At 38.3% G+C, this 19418-nt stretch overlaps 1 protein-coding gene across 2 annotated transcripts; it reads left to right on the top strand.

Moving 5' to 3' along the window:
- The first annotated feature begins 921 nt into the window (after positions 1-921).
- On the top strand, positions 922-17855 carry KIAA0040 (KIAA0040 ortholog). Of its 2 annotated transcripts, XM_058178291.1 has the most exons (3): positions 922-1193; positions 10687-10750; positions 16312-17855. In XM_058178291.1, exon 3 carries the CDS (start codon positions 16447-16449, stop codon positions 16771-16773), a length of 327 nt encoding a protein of 108 aa, XP_058034274.1. In that variant the 5' UTR covers positions 922-1193; positions 10687-10750; positions 16312-16446; the 3' UTR covers positions 16774-17855. The 2 variants fall into 2 exon arrangements, with proteins under 2 accessions (XP_058034274.1, XP_058034273.1); XM_058178290.1 differs by lacking the exon at positions 10687-10750 and having other exon boundaries at positions 923-1193.
- The last annotated feature ends 1563 nt before the right edge of the window (positions 17856-19418 follow it).

The raw sequence follows: 19418 nt of genomic DNA, 5'->3' as shown, positions 1-19418 counted from the left end.
GGTATGGAAGCGCCACATAGACCAAATAAGAAACGCATAACCGAACAATCCGAATTAGACGAAACAGGCCCTGACTATACAATGTTTGAATCCACAGCTGACTCAAACCCGGGGCAAACGCAGGACTTATCTGACTTCCAGGAGGTCCAGCGACGCCAACAGGTTCCGTCAAAAAACAGCAGGGACGACTCTGCAAATAATCCAGGGCCGGATGGCCTAGAGGAGGAGCTGAGAGGAACGGACGGTCCCTCCGGTCAGCTCGACTCACTCCCAGAGAATGAATTGCGCAGGTCCGAAAGAGTCAGGAGACGCCCAGTCTACTTGCGTGATTACGTTGAAAAATAATATGTAAATCTCATGTAAATAAGGGTAAAGTGTTTTCTGGGAGGGAAGGAGTGTAATGTATCTTTAAATGTTTTGGCGGGAAAAAAGCACGTTGCTGATTGGTTGAAGCCTCCGGCTAAACTGTATTTAAAGAGAGGTTTTTCCCAGCCCGAGTTGCTGGGTTCACCATATAGTAAAGAGCTGTTGTCACTATCCTGGTCTCCTGCCTCGTTATTGCCCGAATCTAACACCTCCATTTGTGCGTGCATGTACACACGATGTAGTTTTGCGAAATCTGTAAACTCAAGATAGTTCTACACGTTTGAACCTAAATACAAACGCATTGCATTCAAACACTCAATCCTGACTCCCTTTTCAGAAGTCATCCTTTTATGAGGGTAGTTTTATTGGGGGAAGGGGGATGCCTTTCGTTTTGTGACGCGCTCCTCAGGACTTGTTTTACAAAGGCGAAAAGGACACGAGACTTGCCTTCCCCTTCATAGCTGGGCTGCGGAGAGGGACGGTGGGGTAATGGGGAAACGGATGCCAGGAGGCCAAAGCACATTGCAAGCACACGAGCCTGGCATCCTGGTCGGCTGAAAGGCGGCGACGCCACCCTGCGCGAGGCACGAGGAAGGCGGTGCTCTGTTCGGGGACGGGTTCCAGAGCCGGGAGGGGAGGAAGCGTCGCCCCAGGAGCCCCGGTCCCGCCCAGGTACGACCAAAGAAAGGGGCGTGGAGGCCCAGGCGGCTGACAGCCCGCGGAAATGCGGAGGCTCCCGTGGCCGTCGTGTGCGGAGCAGCTTTCCCTCCCTGCTTTTTGCCGGAAGATTAGAAAATTGTTAGCCGGCTGGAGAAATGGAGACGCCGGTAAGTTTTGCTTTCAGTTCTCGTCCGCTTTCCTTTGCTCTACTTAAACTAAACTAAAATCCGTATTAATTTGGGCTCCAGCCGGTTCAAACAGACCAGGCTTTCCCCCATGTTTTCTCCCTTAGGCACTTTCTCCCCGTTCATTCCGACTGACGAGTCTAGCGAGACGCTCCTAAAACGTACTTATTTGGAAACAACTCCGATTGCCCAATTCATTATTTACGCTAACTGATTGGTTTTATAAAAGTCGGCCGTGCCCAATTTGTGCATTCGGATCAGACGAGCCGCTTGGAAGGCTGAATCGGTTGGGGTTTCGCCTGCCTAGTCGGCTGCCCACAGCTGGATTCGGGTTCCCGGAAATCCCGCGCGCCCTCGGTGGCAGAGAGTTCTCACTGGCTATCGAATCTCGAGGAGAAAATCTTGTAACTTTCCTTGTAATTAATTACCAAACAATGTCACTATGATCCCCTGACATAAGTAGATTTCATTTAAAAAATCCAAAACGTTGCCAACCCGACTTTAGCAGCTGGTAGAAGCCACTCTCCAAGGACAGAGGCAGTTTGCTAGGGAGCAGAGATAACTGTTGCCTTCACCCCAATTTTGGACTTTTATCAGCCACTTGTTTAGCAGCTTTTGGAAAGCAAGTGCTGGACAAGGTGAGCTGTTAGTGCTATTAAGCAAAGTAGTTCCTGTGACTTTGATAAGTTATATACCTTTAAACAATGGTATTAAAATCTCAAGGCTAGGACCAGGAAAGAAGACCATCTGTGACTATTTCCTGGGTGAAAACAAATGTGCCCTGCAGAGTGATTTACCCCAGTCCACTTAGCCAGGCTGTGCCAGGCCCAGAAAGAGCAAGCATTTCCAGGACTTTTCCTGGAGTCCTGAAACAAAGTCTGCTTGTCTTGGTGACTACAATAAACAAGGTAAAAATGTAAATATAAAATAAAATACTGTATTGTTTTTCCATGGTTAGGAAGTGAGACTGGTCCTTTTTTAATCCTACACTTTAGGCAATATCAGTTTGTCTTTCCTTATTTGCTTAAATCCCCATTTTATCTAGAAACATATTTTCTTTGTAAACCTACAATAAATGAAAAAACACCATCATTATTTTTGTTTCATCACCACTGCATTTGTAATAGATTATTATGCAAATTATCTCTGATAATCTGGGCAAGGTGTGACAGATTCTCCACTCAGAATCATTTTGGTGGCAACAAGACAGATATGAGATGCTGTTGAGGATTAGAAACTAAAAATGTACAAACTGAATAGGAACTGGACAATTGTGAATAGGATGAAGAGACATCCAAATCATGCACACTGAGTGTACATATGTCTGATCTTCTAGGTCTGAACTTGCCAAAGTAGAACTTTGCAACCTGTGTCCTTGGATATATTATGTTTATGCCTTCAGGTTCACTCCTGGAAAAGTCTCTGAATTTTCTTGGCAGGAATTTAGAAGTGATTTGCCAGTGCCTCCTCTCTAGGGCTTATAGAATGTATCTGGCCTCCAGTCACACAACTGGCTTTGGGCCTAAACTGGAACTAGAACGCCCAGTCTCCCAATTTCTAACCTGATGCCTTAACCATCATTATACACCAAATTTGCTTTTTAAAAATGGGTGGAGTTTTGATCTCATGATTGTAGCTATCACCTTGATATATTTTACCCTTCCTCTGCAGACATTCCTGGAAGGAAGAAGTGTTAAAGCATAGAGAAAAGGATGGTCTATGCTTTGGTTGTAATTGTTGTTACATCAGTTTGTTCATCGTGTTGCCCAGTTCCCATCAGATTTTCCTGAGGGAAAACTATCCAGTCTGATGCAGAATTCAGAAGAAATATGTTGAAGTTTCCTTGATCATCTGAGAATCCAACAAATTTCCCCATGCTGGGAATTGGGCTGGTTATTTATTTTCTGTGCATCCATGGCTTGGATGCACCAATTTTTATATAAACATTAAATACATACATATTTTAAATTAGGACCCAGCATAGTTTGGAAATTAATTCAGAAATTTGTTGGAAGTTGTATAAGAATAGCATTTCCCTGCTATTTATTCAAGCAGGCCATCTATGAAGCCCAACTTCTGACTCTTTTTCCAAGAGTATATACCCTAGAAGCTTCTCTTTTAAAAGTCAAGATCATGGCCACAATTCCACCTGTGTTTATGTGTAATGCATGTAAAAAGGGGCAGGTTTTCGACTGTGTAGTTGTTGCCTGGCTACTATTCTGACCTTTTTTTAAAAACCCTCCCCCCCACCCCCGCTGCCAGCACAGCCTTATATATTAAGTTAGAAAGAAACTGCAGTGCTCCGCAGTTTTGCTCACATGAATAATTCATAACTGGATTTCTTAGTCTCTATTTCCTCTCATAATCATAACTAACATACAGATGCTAATTTGACAGGAGCAATAGTAGTGATAATGTTTATTTTTTACCATTAAGAATAGGGAGAAACTCTCTCATTTTGTCATCTGCCAAACTACTAAACATGCACCAAAAAAAGTGATTAGGAAAAAATGCGGATTTCTGCTCCTATTTCCCCTTCTCCCCCCCCCCCTTCTTTTTCCTGGTAGATCTAATAGCTTCAGGTGTAGAACATTCATTTGGAAAAAGATGCAGAGGGCATAGGGTTAATTTCTTCCTCATAGCTACTGCCATAAGACAGCTCAAGGGTTCTTAAATGTTTAAAAAGGCATCTGAAATCCAATCCAATAGTGTTTAGTTTGAGATATTCCAGGGATGTTCAACGGAAGGGCTCCATCAAAAGATTTTTATTGCTTTTCACATCAGTGGGAAGGGAAGGGGAAACTTTCCTCTTGGTATAAATGAATGGAGGTAGTACATTATTGGTCCATGCTTACCTAAACGTACTGTCAGCCTGGATTATATTAGAATATGTTCCTTTTGAACAGTTTCTCCCCTCAACCCCCAACCCCCCAGAAAACAAAACCACCTCCTTGTTGTATTTTTGGAGAACAATAATCAAATGGCTCTTCAGAAAGGCATTTGGAAATGAAATCATGCTATCTCGAATTGATTGATTGTAGGGTTCTATGAATGACAGACAAGGAGTTGGAAAGCATTTTTTTGTTTTGATAAGGTTTATGATCTTAACTCTGCTTTTAGCTCAGTCAATCTCCTAAGATGTTATTATCTGCCCCCACCAAGTATCACTACTGTAAATTCTGGCTTGCCTACAGTGCTTTTTTAAAGTATGAATTCAGGTACAATCTTACGCATACCTTGTTCTCCCCAAAATAAGACATCCCCTGATAATAAGCCCAATCGGGCTTTTGAGCGCATGGCAATAAGGCCAAGCACTTATGTTAGGGTTCAAAAAAATATAAGACAGGGTCTTATTTTCAGGGAAACACGGTAGAATTAAGGGATCATGTTTTCTGGATACTTTTCTATAAAACATCTTGATTCCTGTCCCTGCTGGAAACATAAAGATTATCCACACATTCTGTACCTGTGGTTGAAAACATTGGTCAATAACCTAGAGGTTTAGGATAGTTTTCTGCCATTAAAGCTAATTCTTAATAAAGTAGATTACTAATTTGCAGAGAGAAGATCAAGTGTCTATCCCTTAGAGCCTTGGCTATAGAGTTTGTTTGCTTTATGGCAGTCAGCCATGACAAATAATTCACTGAAGGGTATAAGCTGTAATCCTTTTCAACAAAACAATGATAAAAACACCTTTCTGAAAGATAAATATTAAACATTAGCTTTGGGAAAGTATCACTGTATTTCAGTTTTCCATTGTTTAAACATGATTCTGAAGCAAGTGGTATTTTGTCAACTTTTACTGGTAGCTGTTTTTGAGGTCAGTTAATTATTTAGATTCAGAATGGGCTGCCTTTTTTTTTCTGTTGCAAACTTTTTCAGCTTCTGATGGGCTGAAGGAAGCAACAGAAATAGAAAAATAGAAATAGAATCATAGGCCTGGAAGGGACCTTGGAAGTCTTCTAAATCAACCCCTTGCCCAAGGCAGGATACCTTATTCATCCTGGACAAATAGTTATCCAGTCTTTTTCTCCACCGATAGAGCACCCACATTTTCAGGAATCAAGCTGTTCCACTGAATAATTGTTCTCACTGTTAAGGAATGTCTCCTTAATTCCAGTTTAGGTCTTCCTCTGCTGAGCTTCCAACCATTGCTTCTTGTCATGCTTTGGAGAATAAATTGACGCCCTTTTCCCTGTGACAGCCCTTCAAGTATTGGAAGACAGCAATATGTAACCCAATCCTTCTCTTCATTAGGCTAGATGTATCTAAATAGGGATGGGCAATAGGTGGTACCTAGATAGGCTAGACCTATCTAGTTTTTTAAGCCATACCTCATTCAGTTTAGCCTCCTGACCTTTTATCATCTTTGTTGCTTTTCTGCTTTCTAGCCCCTCAGTATCCTTTTTGTGTGGCTTCACTAGTGCACTATAGAGTGGTTCTATTGCTTCTCATGATCTTGATATTACCCCTCTGTTGATGCAGTCTAGGACTGCATTGGCTCTTTTGACAGCCGCAGCACACTGCTGGCTCATAATTAAGCAGTGGTCCAGCAGATACCCTCTCACAGGCACAACTGTTGAGCCAGATACTACCTATTCTGTACCTGTGCATTTGGTTTTTCCTGCTAAAGTGCAGGACCTTACTTTTCTTATCACTAAACTGTTGGATATGCTTGATATAAATTATTTCAGTGCCTGAGTTAAAGCCAAAAATAGGTTGGGACCCCCCCCCTTTTTTTTTTTTTTAAACTTTTTTCCCCCAAATAGCTTGTTCCCTCCTAAACTACAGTTCAAGAAAGTAACAAACAACTTTTATCAGAAATCTAAACTATTTTCTTACAAGGATTTTGAAATTAAGCAAAAACTACATAAACTTGGTCAGGTACCACCTATTGCCCATCCCTATTTAGATACATTCCAATAGATCTAAAACAAGGAATTCTTAAAAACAAAATATTTATAGTTGAAGCCAGACTATTTAAAAGACGATCAACCACAGTTATGCATCCTTTATATAAATAGATTCTTTGGATGCCAGTTGGCTTGGTAATTTTCTAAAATGAGATAAATAAAAAAGAAGTTAAAAGGAAAATCAAGCAGATCAAACCCTTTGCAGACTGCTCATAGGTTAAATACACATTTAAAAAAAAGCTAAAATATACAAATCCCACCAAGGTCAAAAACATAATCAAGGCAAGGTCCTTCTAAACCTTGGTAAATTCAATGTTATAGTGTAGATTTGATCATTTCTATGTGAGAAACAATACCCATAAACACAATTTAAGAAAAATTGAAAAGCTACAAGCTCAAATAGGACGGTTGAGGACAGCTTATTGGTCTCAGAAGACATCTACTGTTGGGTGAAAAAAATCATTCAGGCATATCTAGTTATATTCAAATCTTACTAATGTGACTAGATCACTTCTTCAAACTTGACAACACCTGGGTTTAACTAAAGCCAGGGCTTATTCAATTCTCTGCCCTGCATTTCATCTGGCACAAGTGAATTCCCACATACAAAGTTTACCTCTCTGTTAGTGGAAATATAGAAGATTGCAACATAAATCATCATGAGCAGTTTAAAAATTGGAAATTGTAAGTTTTCAGGAGGCACAGCTTGGAGATTGTAGCAGATATTTGGAACAGATAACAGGAAGTTCTCAAATTCCATGAGCTAAGTTATGCAAGCTATGTAATTTTATTTTGCCAAACATATAAAACAACTTAGATCATTGTACAATTCTGGGCCAAGAAAAAACTAGAGTATTAGGAACAAAATGTAACAATTTGGGGCAATAAAATTCCCTACCTGTTCCATTGAACATGGACATAGCTGGCAGCTATCATTGTCACCCTAAAATACCAACTTCCACCTAAATCAGCACCTTGGTTTCTCAGGTTACTAGTACAAAAATCAGGTAAGTAGAAAGCTAGATTGCAAGAAGAGGAATTCTTGAACATAAGAAGTTGGATATACTAGGAAGGATTTTTTTAAGATGCATGAGAAATCCTACTTCATGGCAGTAGATGCACTGAAAACAGTCACTTCCTTATATATGCACGTGACAGCATGGCATTAATTTTCTACACTGTGCAACATCTGTATCAAAAACAGCCGAACAATGAACAGCATTACAAAATAAATATTCTTTGGCACAGAAATACATTATTATGTAATATTGCCGATTGTTTACTATTTATGGTGTTTTAAATTCTTTATGCATAACAAGACTATGCAACTCAGAAGTTGATTGATGATTCTACAGTATGGAAAATAAAAACGTTGCAGGATTGAAATAGGAACAAATAAGTGACTTGATATGAGCACTTTTATCAAACTTTTCGAACAAAGTTGACTGGATTCACCTGACTTGAATTCTACTGCTGGGGTAAATTATAGGGAACTAACTTTGACAAACTGTTCCATTCTAGATAAGGTTTATATGAATTAATTTCAGCTTAATATTGAGGATGCAGGTTATATGAGAAGATTTCCTTCCATCAAAAGGAAAATTGGCCGGATTGATCTGGCCTTAGATTAAAGTAAATGAACAGAGTTGAGTTTAGAATGTGGTCTTGCCTATTTAAAGTAGTCCGTTATAGGGCTTTTTTGGTGGAGGGGAGTAGTGTATCTGAACATGGAAATCTTCTATAATTATACCTATCTGAAATGTTCCATTCTAGATAAGGTTATCCTGGTAGCTTTGCTGCTATAGATGCATTTATATGAAATTGATTATCTGGAGCCATTTCAATTAGAGTTTCATCCTGGATACACTCCTGAGACAGCTTGAGCTAACTTAAGAGTTATGCTGGAAATTAGGAGAGGGGAGTATATAATTGTTATTTTTCCCCAGATCTTTCATTGGTTTTCAGTATCACAGTTCATTGTATTGTTCTGGATGATCTGGAGGGGTTGGTTCTTGAGAGCAATTTTTCAAGGTTTCACTTCTTCTATTCAGGGTGTGGCTAGAACGTTGCTGACTTATGTGTCTCAGAAGGTTCTACCCTATTACCCAATAATATGATCATTTACATGGAACAAATCGAAATTAATATTTACTGTTTATGGGCAGTTGTTTACAGATTCAGAATAAAAAAAACATTTGTACCTGTATATTACAATTCTACATTTTTTTTCTTTTATTGAAAAGAATGCAATCATGATCATTACTAAAGTGATTGACACATCAGATCTACAGTAAACTAGGTTAGTAAATACATGCTGTGATCCACCTGTGAGAAATACTGATCAGAATATTTCCTTAATTAAAAAAGATTTTAAAAATGTTTGGCTGTGAGGTATCAGGTGAGAGGAAAGAAATAGAACAAAGCTAACATTTGGCTGAACAAGGATAACTAGAAGGAAGTCAGAATGAAAAGCCCCTATGCTCATTCTCCATATTCTTTGAATGATTGTTCAAACTTTCCCTTCTAAGCAACAGTTTCTAAACTTGTTTTGTCTTGGCAAGAGATCATAACATAAGGACTTCTCTACCCCCACTTTATTTTTCCTTTGGCATTTCCGAATGAGCTGAAGAAGCGATTTAGGTTAGAGAAGGAGGCTGTTGTGCTTCAGGCAAAGAAAACATTCAAGACACAACGGGAAGAGGTTCCGTTCTTGGCTTTGCCTAAAACTTCCTGAGCAACCTCAAGAAACTCGCATGTTCTCTATGCCTTGATTTCCAGCTGCATTGGGGGGGAGTAGTATTGACTGGCTGTGATGAGGCTTCCTTTGTCTATTTAGATAGTCATGCTTAATGACCTCAAGTAACATCCAGTTGCAGAACAGGATGATCAGACCAGTGATTTAGGCTAACATTGGCTATGTTAGACTCTTCCCCTCTCTCCTGATTGCCACCAACAATTGTCCCTAAAGGAACTTCCGAGAATGAATTTTTAAAAAAATGGTTTGTTGTGGTTTTTGTGTTGCTTATTAGCTGCTTTAATCAAATTTGTATCCTAAACAGTGAAAAACACATGGAGCTATATGACTGACCACAGTGTTGTTCAGAAACCAAAGAAACCTCCAAACCATTTCTAACCCACATATATGGTATAGTGACACCTACTTTGGAACTGTCAATTCCCTTAAAAGGTTGAATATAGCACTTTGCAAGCCAAAGGCCATATTTGTCTGCTTTAATTATCAGGGTTAATAAATCCTGTATTTCCCATCAAAATGGTATTAAAGCACTAACGTGGGAAATACATCATCAGTCTGTTTTGTACTGACAAATATACAGTATTTATAACTGTGGAGTGTGGTTGCAAGGTGATACTCATCCCTATATTACTATTGTATGTCAATCGGACTTCCACTCTGTATAAGAATGTGCTTACGTTGCAGTTCTACTGCTTGCCCTCCTGCTATCTGGGTGGGGTTTTGAGGAATGGGGAGGCAGGATTCAGAAGATCAAGGGGGACCAAAAGAGAAGTAGGACAGTCCTATTTTTCCTAGCCCTTGACCTGAGGATTTTTCATTGAGGCAGGAAGGAGATGAAATAAGCACAATTCATATCTGAACAGGTCTAATGTGGTTCATAATTTATTTCTAACGATATTGTTAGGCAGATGCCTATCTCAATACCTATTCTGATTTCCCGAAGGGCGGGATTTGTTATCTATACTCCTCAGACTATAAAAAACAAAGAAGGGGGAACAACAGATCTTATTGAGAAACAGAGAAAGCAGTTTAGCCTGTGAATTACCTCTGAAAGGAGAAAATAAATAATACCTATTTATTTACTTGATACATCTGAACAATGCTTTACAGTCCAGTTATAGTAGTTAAGCCAACTTAATGCCTGGTGTAATCTTAGATTTATAATTTAGTGCAATTTAACTTCAATTTTTAAAGTTAAAAACTCAATTTAAAGTTACAGTTTAAGGAATTTACTCAAGGTAAAATGGTTTATAATGTACTTCACACAAAAAAGAAAAGAAACGTCAAAAAAATAAGAGGAATAGTTAAATGGTTTGGTGAAGACAGCCAAAGCTCTCCAAAATATTTGGAGGCTTGGGAATTCTATAAGGATCCCTCAGGTTTAAAACTGCAATCATTTGGTGGGCAAGGACCAAAAAAGTCAAGGTGACACTCCTAAAAATGGACAGAGTTTTAGATCACAAAATTATGGCTGCCATCTTGACTTTAGACCTCCTCCCTGTATTTACCCCTAACAATTATAGAAGTGTCCCCTGAGGCTAATTTACATACAAATGTATAAATACCATTAAGTCCAAGAAAATGTCAGAATGGTTAATGAGCAAATAAACTAGCCAAAATGAGAAAATGGAAGCCACTCCCAAATTAAAAGAACAAAAAAGGATGTACAGGAAAAAAACATTTTATATAGGCTGTTTGGGGATAGTCTGAAAGTACTAAGATTTTTTTAAAATAAAAACTGGCAACCCTATTTTTCAAGCAACTGGGTAGTAGAAAGACTATGAGCACATAAATAATCTCATTGCAGAATTTTAAGAACCCGTCTTGCCTGTCCTGAAAATGGAAAGAGAACATCCCCTAGGAGGATACAGGTATAGTATTATTTGAAAATATAAATTCAGAGCAGGGATTGCCTGACATTTTAAACACCGATTTACTGTATACAGTTATTTTTGCATCAGCAAGCAACCTCTTACTTATTTCAGATGGGAGCTGTTCAGGTGTTGAAAGTTATGTGCATAAGGAGGCTTGAGGGAAACCACTTTTTCTACCAATCACCCTGTCTGAATTTCTTTAGTATATTGCTTGATTATGTCAATCAAATAATACATTGTTTTCAATATTTATTGGAATTATTTGGAACAAAAAGTTAAGTCACAGTGGTGTATTCTTGCAGTTCTTAATCCAAAAGTTCTACTTGACCAAGATAATTCCAGTTTTCTCCATCTTGGCATGTTTACTACTTTGTTGTTGTTGTTAGTTGCGAAGTACTACTATATTCTTGCAAATTTATGAATAGTTACTTCTAAAAATATCTTTATAATTTTTGTCAAATAAATTCTTAGATATTTAATCTTTCATTAATATTAAACTCTGCTATTTATAGCAAATGTTAAGAGGATCAAGTTTCATGTCAGCATTTGATCTTATCTTTATTGATATAAAAATCTGACAAGGAGTCATATTGCTATAGGTATTCTACTAATAATATTAAACAATCCTTTGAGTAAGCAAATATATATGAAGATATATATGAGGGCAGATTGTTGGGGGCAATATGATGACTGTAAACCACTTAGAGAGGGCTGTAAAAGCACTATGAAGCGGTATGTAAGTCTAAGTGCTACAATTTTTATTCTTGATTTGCTCATTTGACTCCTCAAATTGTGTTCTTTAAGGAGGGGAGAAGAATCAAACCAAAATGATAGCCAAAATGTACTATGTGTAAGATCAATTTTATAAATTCTTAAACAAATGCCAAAGTAGAGCAAAATAAATATTTTCACAAATGTAGTATTTGTAAAACTATGGAAAAATATTGTCTTTTTCTAGATTATAGATTGAGTAAAAATGGAAAAGTTTGGATACCCAGTCTGTCATATATTTTTCAGAGCTTGCGCTTTTGCTGTTTTCTTTGTTATGTATGTAAGATATTGTAATTTCAATTATGGCAATTGGGGGAAGGATCATCATTCATACTTACTGTTATTGATAACATGGCAGTAGTCTTACTAGATTAAAGTGACCAGATTTCAGCCATGGCAAAGCGGGACACCATTGATGGGGGGGGGCGGGGGGGCTGCGCATGCGCGCTGAGTCTTGCCACCTGCCTGAAGGAGGAGGAGCGGCTGCTGCTTCTCCGCTCTTCCAGGCAGGCTCGGCTCTCCTCGGCTCTCCGCTCTCCTCTTCCTCTCGGGTGAAGTCAAGCGGCGTCTTTCCTCCCTCTCGCGCCCCCTTCTCCGCCACTCCCCCTTCTCCGCCTCCTCCTCTTGCGTTGCCACCTCCCATTTTCAGAATGGGAGTGAAACAAAAAAAAATCAGGACTTTTTGGAATTGCAGCAGGACGCGGGACAAATTATTAAAAAGCGGGACTGTCCCGCCAAAAGCGGGACGTCTGGTCACTGTATACTAGATTAAACTGTGATCTATTTATCCCTGTATTTTTTTTCTAGCAATAGCTAGGGATTTACCAGAGCAAACACCATTTTATTTTTTTAACACTTTTGTTCTCCACAATTCTGCCTGAGTCCTATAACAGAAACTAAAGTCCTCCAAAGGTACGGGGCTAGTATCCAGAATTCCAGATCACATGGTCAATGACTATAGAGCATGTAAGCAACAGACTACAGACATATACAAATGTTTTTCATTTGAGGCTTGAGGAGGCACTTTTTCAGCTTGAGCATACAGAAAACCATCCTGTATATTTTGCAGGGGAAGCTGGTGTACATAGTACTGTCTTGAGAACTATTAGTATACATGTTTTTGCTCTTCTTGAAGGTGCTTTTCCAGCAGAGTTTTTAGGATTTACTCTGCTTTTTAAAAGGGGGGATGGAAATGGTGACAGAATAAAATGTTGTTCTTAGAGGACTAGGCAAATAAATTAAATTTAAAAGCAATAAGACTGCTGAAAGCAAGAAGATTCTAGAAGCATAGTTTGAGTCATCACATCCGCCAATGTATTGTGGAGTTAGTGGCTTTAAGGTTCAGCTGCAGTTGGGAGGATAAAGAAGCACTGGTGTATATTGCTCCCTATTTCTTATAAGTCAGACCATACTCTAAAAAGAGAAGAGAAGGGAAAGCTTCCCTTATTCCATAATTTATCATTTCCAAGCCTATTCTGCCTTCCTTTTTGCACATCTCAAATTACTAGCATGTAGAATTGCATATATTAAACATTAATCAAGGAAGTTTCAATTCTCCTGAGAAAGGAAACCCACTTTTTCTAAATTGTAAATTGTGGCCCATTTTACTCTTGCATGCCAAGTTTTTGTTATATTATATAAAGAATTACAGTCAAATAAACCTTCCTTTCATACTTCAGCCTGGCTTGTATGAAGCATGTCCAAAAGAATTAAATCATGGAACAGCTGCCATCTCTGAGTAATTATGGTAATTCCCCTCCTCCTATTCATTTCGAGCATCTCCAATGCAGCTAATAGTTTGAGGGGAAATAAACAAAGCACAATAGAAGTAATTATTGTTCCTTTGGCAAACAATAATGCCACTAACCTTGAGGTATCCTAGATATTTTCTTCAAGAACAGCAGATTTCAACTGTTTCTCAGCTCCTTTCTACTATCTGGAAGATACCACTTTTCTAAATTGTACCAGGCATCACTTCATGGATTGCCAGCTAGAGCTAAACCATCTCCTGTCTTTAGATCCTTTTAACAAAACATTTGATTATCACCTTAACTGTCAACATTGAGAATAGTATGGACTTGCTATCCTAAACTAGCTCATTTTTAGCAAGCTTAAATCTTAATTCTGGTGGGTTTATATAGGTATCGCTACCCATGATACCTATATAAATATTACAACTAAGTTTCTGATAAGCTGGTGCTGGACTATCAGGAAGATCATCATCTGTCACAATACTGACATCATCACTGTGGTTGGACTGTCAATGAAGATTAGAGGGAAAATATTCTTGTGTCCTGAATGGGGTGATAAAAACATAAGTAAAATCAGAGACTTGTTTGCTGACAAGGTGACACAATCAGTATCATCAATAAATCCTGGAGTTTGCTTTAGAATCACCTTAGATACAAGTAGGTGAAGTATCTCAGATGGCAGCAAGGCCTGTTTTGTGGCGCCATTCTGAAAATTAGAAATAATCCAGAGTTGCCATCTTTAAACATAGTGCCATTTTAAAAAGAAAAATTGATGAACTAGCAACAGAACATCAATTTCAATATGGTTCCTCCATAACCGATTTTTTTTCAAGAGTAAATTGAAACTACTTAATGTTTATGCAAGCTGCTTACCTATCCATTTCAGTCTTTCACCTCTGTAGATCTGATGATGATGTGCCAGATTGATATCGACTATTGATTTGATATTGACAAACAAGGGCCAAATAAAAAGAAATGCCTATGCCTTCACAACTTTATTTTAAATAGAGATAGTTTAATATATGAAAAAGGAAAATGATCTTTGAATAGAACACTTTCGTTACCTATATTTACTTCTCCACATAATCATCACCATTAATCACACATTTCTGCTAACAGTGAAGGAACTTCTTAAAACCATCGTGAAAAAACTCTATACTTTGTCTGTTTGAGCAGATCCTTTTCACATGTTCCAGATCTATTACTTGAAACAGCAATTAAGAGTTCAGAAGCACAAGAAGGAACTTCTGTTGCAGCATGACAATTTAAGGTGCTGCATCTAAAGACACCCAAAAGGCATTTGCAAAGTTGAATCTTACCACATAGTCCAGGCTTTATCATGTCACTTTTCCCAAACATAGAAGAAATATCTTCATAGGCACCTGAAATGGAATGGTCTGGCAAGACCTGATTGAATAGATCTAGACTAATTTACTAAAATGTCACTATTTAAAGCAGAATTATAGAGGAAGGGGCCCTACTTTTCATTCAACCTTCACTTAAAAGATTTTTCTCCAGAATTATCTGCCCTCAACCTAGACACTCAATTCTTCCAATGATAATGCTTATTGTCTCTGTAGATCTACTTTCAGCTGAAAGTAGATCTACAGAATCTGAATGCATATTATTTCAGTGTTAAAAGGATCTAAAGACAGGAGATGGTTTAGCTCCACTGAATGCATATTATTTCAGTGTACACAAAAGGTATATACTTACATGAACTCAGTAGCCATATCAGTAGCAGCCTGATTATTTAATCCTACCATTTATCTTTTATTGATCATGTCAGGTTGTACCAAACAATGTACATTTCAGGATAGTTTAGACCAGCAGTCACCAACTGGTGGTCTGTGGACCACTGGTGGTCCGTGAGAAAATGTTGGTGGTCCGCAGAAAAATTATTTGCATTTTTTATATTGCACTAAATCAGGGGTCCTCATACTACGGCCCCTGGGCCGGATATGTGCAATGAACATTTGTGTTGCTGCTCCCCCTTTGGGGTCTTTGTGAGGGGCAGAGAGGGGCAGAAATTCCGATTTGGGGTCTGCTTCAGCCTCCTGGTGTGGGACTTTGGGCAAAGGCTGGGGGGAAGTGCCGCTGGTGGCAAAGAGCCGGAGGGCCTTGTTCCAGTGGGACTGCCTCATGGCCTGGAACTGGCTGACCATCTCAGCCCACTGAGCCTCCAGGCACCGGTACCTGACCTTGCACTCCCACAGGTCTTCCTATGCTCGTAGTCCTCAGTGAGGTGCGTCTACTGAGCCTCCTGGGCCGGATCCAATTTGAACTGAGCCAGCTGTTTTGCCATTTCGAGGCACCCCTCGAAGTGAGTGACATTGGGTTGGCCACGCCAACCCAGTCATATGACCACCTAGCCACACCCACCCAGCTGATCATTAGGCAGATCATATTAATGGTCTGTGGGATTTAAAATTATGAATTTAGTGGTCCCTGAGGTCCAAAAGGTTGGGGACCCCTGGTTTAGACCAGTGTTGTTAGACTCATATTGCAGATGGAGGAATTGAAGTAGAGTGGCAGTAAATGGCTGAGGTAGCCCTAAATTTATATAGGGATGATATTTGAATTAGGATTTTCCTGATTTGTAATTCTGCCACTGTTATTAGAGTTCTCTCATAATTCCATGTCATGCAAAGGAAGATTTTTTAGCAATTATCGTGGAAAAATATAGCCTGATCTGTGACATTTTAATCTGAATTTAATGGTGGTGTAATTATGAGGGTATTTCCTATAACTTCCAGTTCAACTTTTCTATCATCCTCACAAACATTTCGTTAATAATAATATGGTTAGAATGTTGAATGGAGGCAGCATGGATTCAAGGGTGGCTGGGTAAGTATCTTGATCCATCTCTTCTAACCTACTTCATTGGAATATTGAGAGAATAATATGGAAAAGCTATATATCCTATCTTAAGGTTTGGATCACAACATATTTTGTCTTTACCAGCAGGTGCATTAACTGAAACATTTTCCCTTACTCATTTGACCCATTTTTATGTTTCATCTTCTACCTTTGCAGAGATTGAAAAACTGAAGACGTTTGCATAACTTCAAAGACAAAATCCACAAAGAGTTCTCATCTAGGAAGGAGGCACAGGTCAAGGAAAAAACTTTAATATTCTATCAGACCTGTTTCCAGTCTGCAAAAGTTGCCATGGAGCAGATCAGTAATTTTTTTCATTCCATCTGGTCTTTTATCTGCTTAAAACATCAGGAGGGCATCTATAACACAATCTGTCTTGCTGTATTAATGGGGTTACCTGTTCTTGTCATCGTTGTTGGAATTTTCATCTGTTGCCATTGTTGTTTTTGTGGCCAGCAGCAAAGGGACAAAAATAGCCACAGCAGCAGTAGTCCAATCCAAGGGAAAAGAAGACATAATATTATGAAGAAGAAGAAGAAAAAGAAAGAAGAAGATCTGTGGATTTCAGCCCAGCCCAAAGTGCTCCTGCTGGCAAAAAGGCCATCATTGTTGGTTTAGAGGAATGCAGGCAGACAAGAGTTACTTTCCTTTCGTATACAGGACTATTCCTATTCCTATCTCATAATGTGTTCAGCTCCACGTAAAGCTGAGAACATGCCATTCTGTCTTACTTCCACATGAAGGAAGCTAATTTTTAAACTTAGGAATGTGGCTGCATTTTCAAGTTGGACACTTGTTTTACAAGCAAGCTGCAACATTACACCAATGCAGAATGAATGAGTGGTGTGCATCCACTGAATGCATATGGTGTACACCAACGGTATATGCTTACATGAACTCAGTAGCAAATTGTATTCTACAAATAGGCATTTGTGCCCTTAGGATGCAGAATTCAAACTAGAACTTTTGCTTTGCCTAGCATAGCTTGCACTGAAAGCTTATGTGCACTAGCAAGTAAGAAAGTAAGCAACACTGCTGTATACATGTAGGTATATATCATATATTATCATGCACATTTACTTATACAATCTGATTGCACTGATATGTAAGCCAAGGTATTGAATTGGGTTATTTTTAAAAGAAATATCATCATGAAGGAGAAGACTACGACTAGTGATTATTTGCTAGTTTGGAAGAAAATTGCTGAGTTAGTTGGGCCTTTGGTCTGAACATTTGGGCACAAAAGAAATTGTCTTCTTAACAAATGTCTCACATTCTTCTCCATGTCTGAACTAGTCAGAATTTTATAGATTTTACACATTGCTTGCCATGCCAATAATCTCTACTTTCATTCTTTAAAAGGTTAGGTTTTTAGGACTTCCGGCTATGCTGACAGCTTTGGATGTACCAAATTGGGGGATGGATGGGGTAGGCTGAAATTCAGAAAGATGAGACATTAGTATTGCACAAATAGTAGAAAAATAAACACCAATATCCTATCAATCAACATGGCGAAAAATTTGGTGTGGGAGGGAACCCTCCAAACTTGGAACAACATATTATGACAGGAATAATACATTTCTTGGTCAAAGCAATTGCAAATATATTTTTGCATTTTCATTAAAAAAAAATATTGCTATGTGCTTAGATAAAGCAATGGGGTGACTTGTTACAAATATGCATTCTGTTCTTTATTTTTAGACTTACATTCTAGGGTTATTCTTAAGATAAAAGAAATCCAAAATCTTTTTATTTAAAAATAAATTTATTTTAATAAATTGTGCTTCATTACATTTTGTGTCCAAATTTCTACTTCTATTTACTAATTAAAGAAGAAAATGATTTGTTGTGTTATTTTTCTGACCACGGGGGGGCGTAATTGGATCAAAAATAAAAACATAATCAAATGTGGATTGTTGTCTTAAATAATAAGACAACCACATGTAAAAAAAATCACTCTATTCTCACAAGAGTTGTGTCTGCATATCATACTAAGGACCGCCAGATGCTTCCCTTCACTCTGGACTCAAGATTTCATGCTCTAATTCATCTCTCTCTCTCACACACACACACACAAACTGAGGTTCTGCTCCCATAACCTACTTAGGTTGTATTGTAGAAGTTCAAAAGGGGAACTGTTGGCCCAGTCAGTAACTTCTGCAAACACACTTAATCATCCAGGAGCTTACCTAAACCAAGCTATCAAACACATTTTACATATCTAGTCTTCCAATAAAACTTATAAAGCAGCTGAAAAAGCAAGCCTCTCAGTTACAGAATTCACGGCTGAAGACAGCAGAGAATACACCTCCTATACCCCGACTAGTATCCCTAACAAAGTCATGCTTATTACTCTGCATTCTGAACAATGAGAAGACTCTAGCAAGTTCATGAAGCTTGCCAACACTCCTGGAACAAGGATTCAATAATGTTATCTGAAAACCTACAGTATCAATAATCTATAGATAGAGTATCTGTATTCCCCAAGTAGAATTCTTGTCAGGAGTGTGTACTGTGAAACCATTGCTAAAATAATTGGATTTGCAGTTGCCTGGGTTAAGCATGTGAGAATGGCCTTGCAATGCATTAATGGAGTATATATTAATATGCTATGAATTACCATTATATATATTGCCCTGAAGAACAGCATGCTAAATCAACTGGCCAAATAATTGATTTTGATATTGTATTTATAACCAATACCTTTTTACATAAAATGTAACTTTTAAAGTATAAGGTAAAAATATTGTGCTTCAATTTTCTTATAATTTTTCTAATGTTAAGAATGGAAAGAACTCTGACAATTACAGGTTCTATTCTAAAAAATTAGAAGTTTCCCTTATTTGATTCAGTAGGTTTTCCCTATTTGCTCTGCAGAAATCTAGTCCAAAATTAAATGGCAGCAGAGAGATACAAAGACTTGGCTGTCAATGGATTTTACACACAGCAGTACAAGCCAAGGTCTGCTAACCCTATCTTTGCTTTAAGTACCACATGAGAATTGTCCCCCATGCTCACTTATTATGTTACTTCCCCTTTGTCTCTGAAAATAATCTACTCATGTACAACATTATTTCTCATGAAATATGTATGATAATGCCAACACAGTATTGCCACTATAATCTGTGCCACTAATTTAATGTAACACTTCTCGTGCCTAGTATGTCCCTTTTCTAGCATAGATCTCTGTTCAAGCTTTAATCTGGAAAAGTGTAGGTAAGCAATGACCTTCTCCTTTGGAATTTATTCTTTAATGACTGTAT

Source organism: Ahaetulla prasina, chromosome 3, assembly GCF_028640845.1.
Source record: "Ahaetulla prasina isolate Xishuangbanna chromosome 3, ASM2864084v1, whole genome shotgun sequence".
In the NCBI taxonomy this organism is placed as follows: domain Eukaryota; kingdom Metazoa; phylum Chordata; class Lepidosauria; order Squamata; family Colubridae; genus Ahaetulla; species Ahaetulla prasina.
The sequence above is the reverse complement of the archived record's forward strand: the minus strand, read 5'-3'. Positions and strand labels throughout refer to the sequence as shown.

What these genes read in the sequence shown, in the direction of transcription:
- KIAA0040 (XM_058178291.1), top strand. Translation starts at nt 16,447, where the DNA reads ATGGAGCAGATCAGTAATTTTTTTCATTCCATCTGGTCTTTTATCTGC.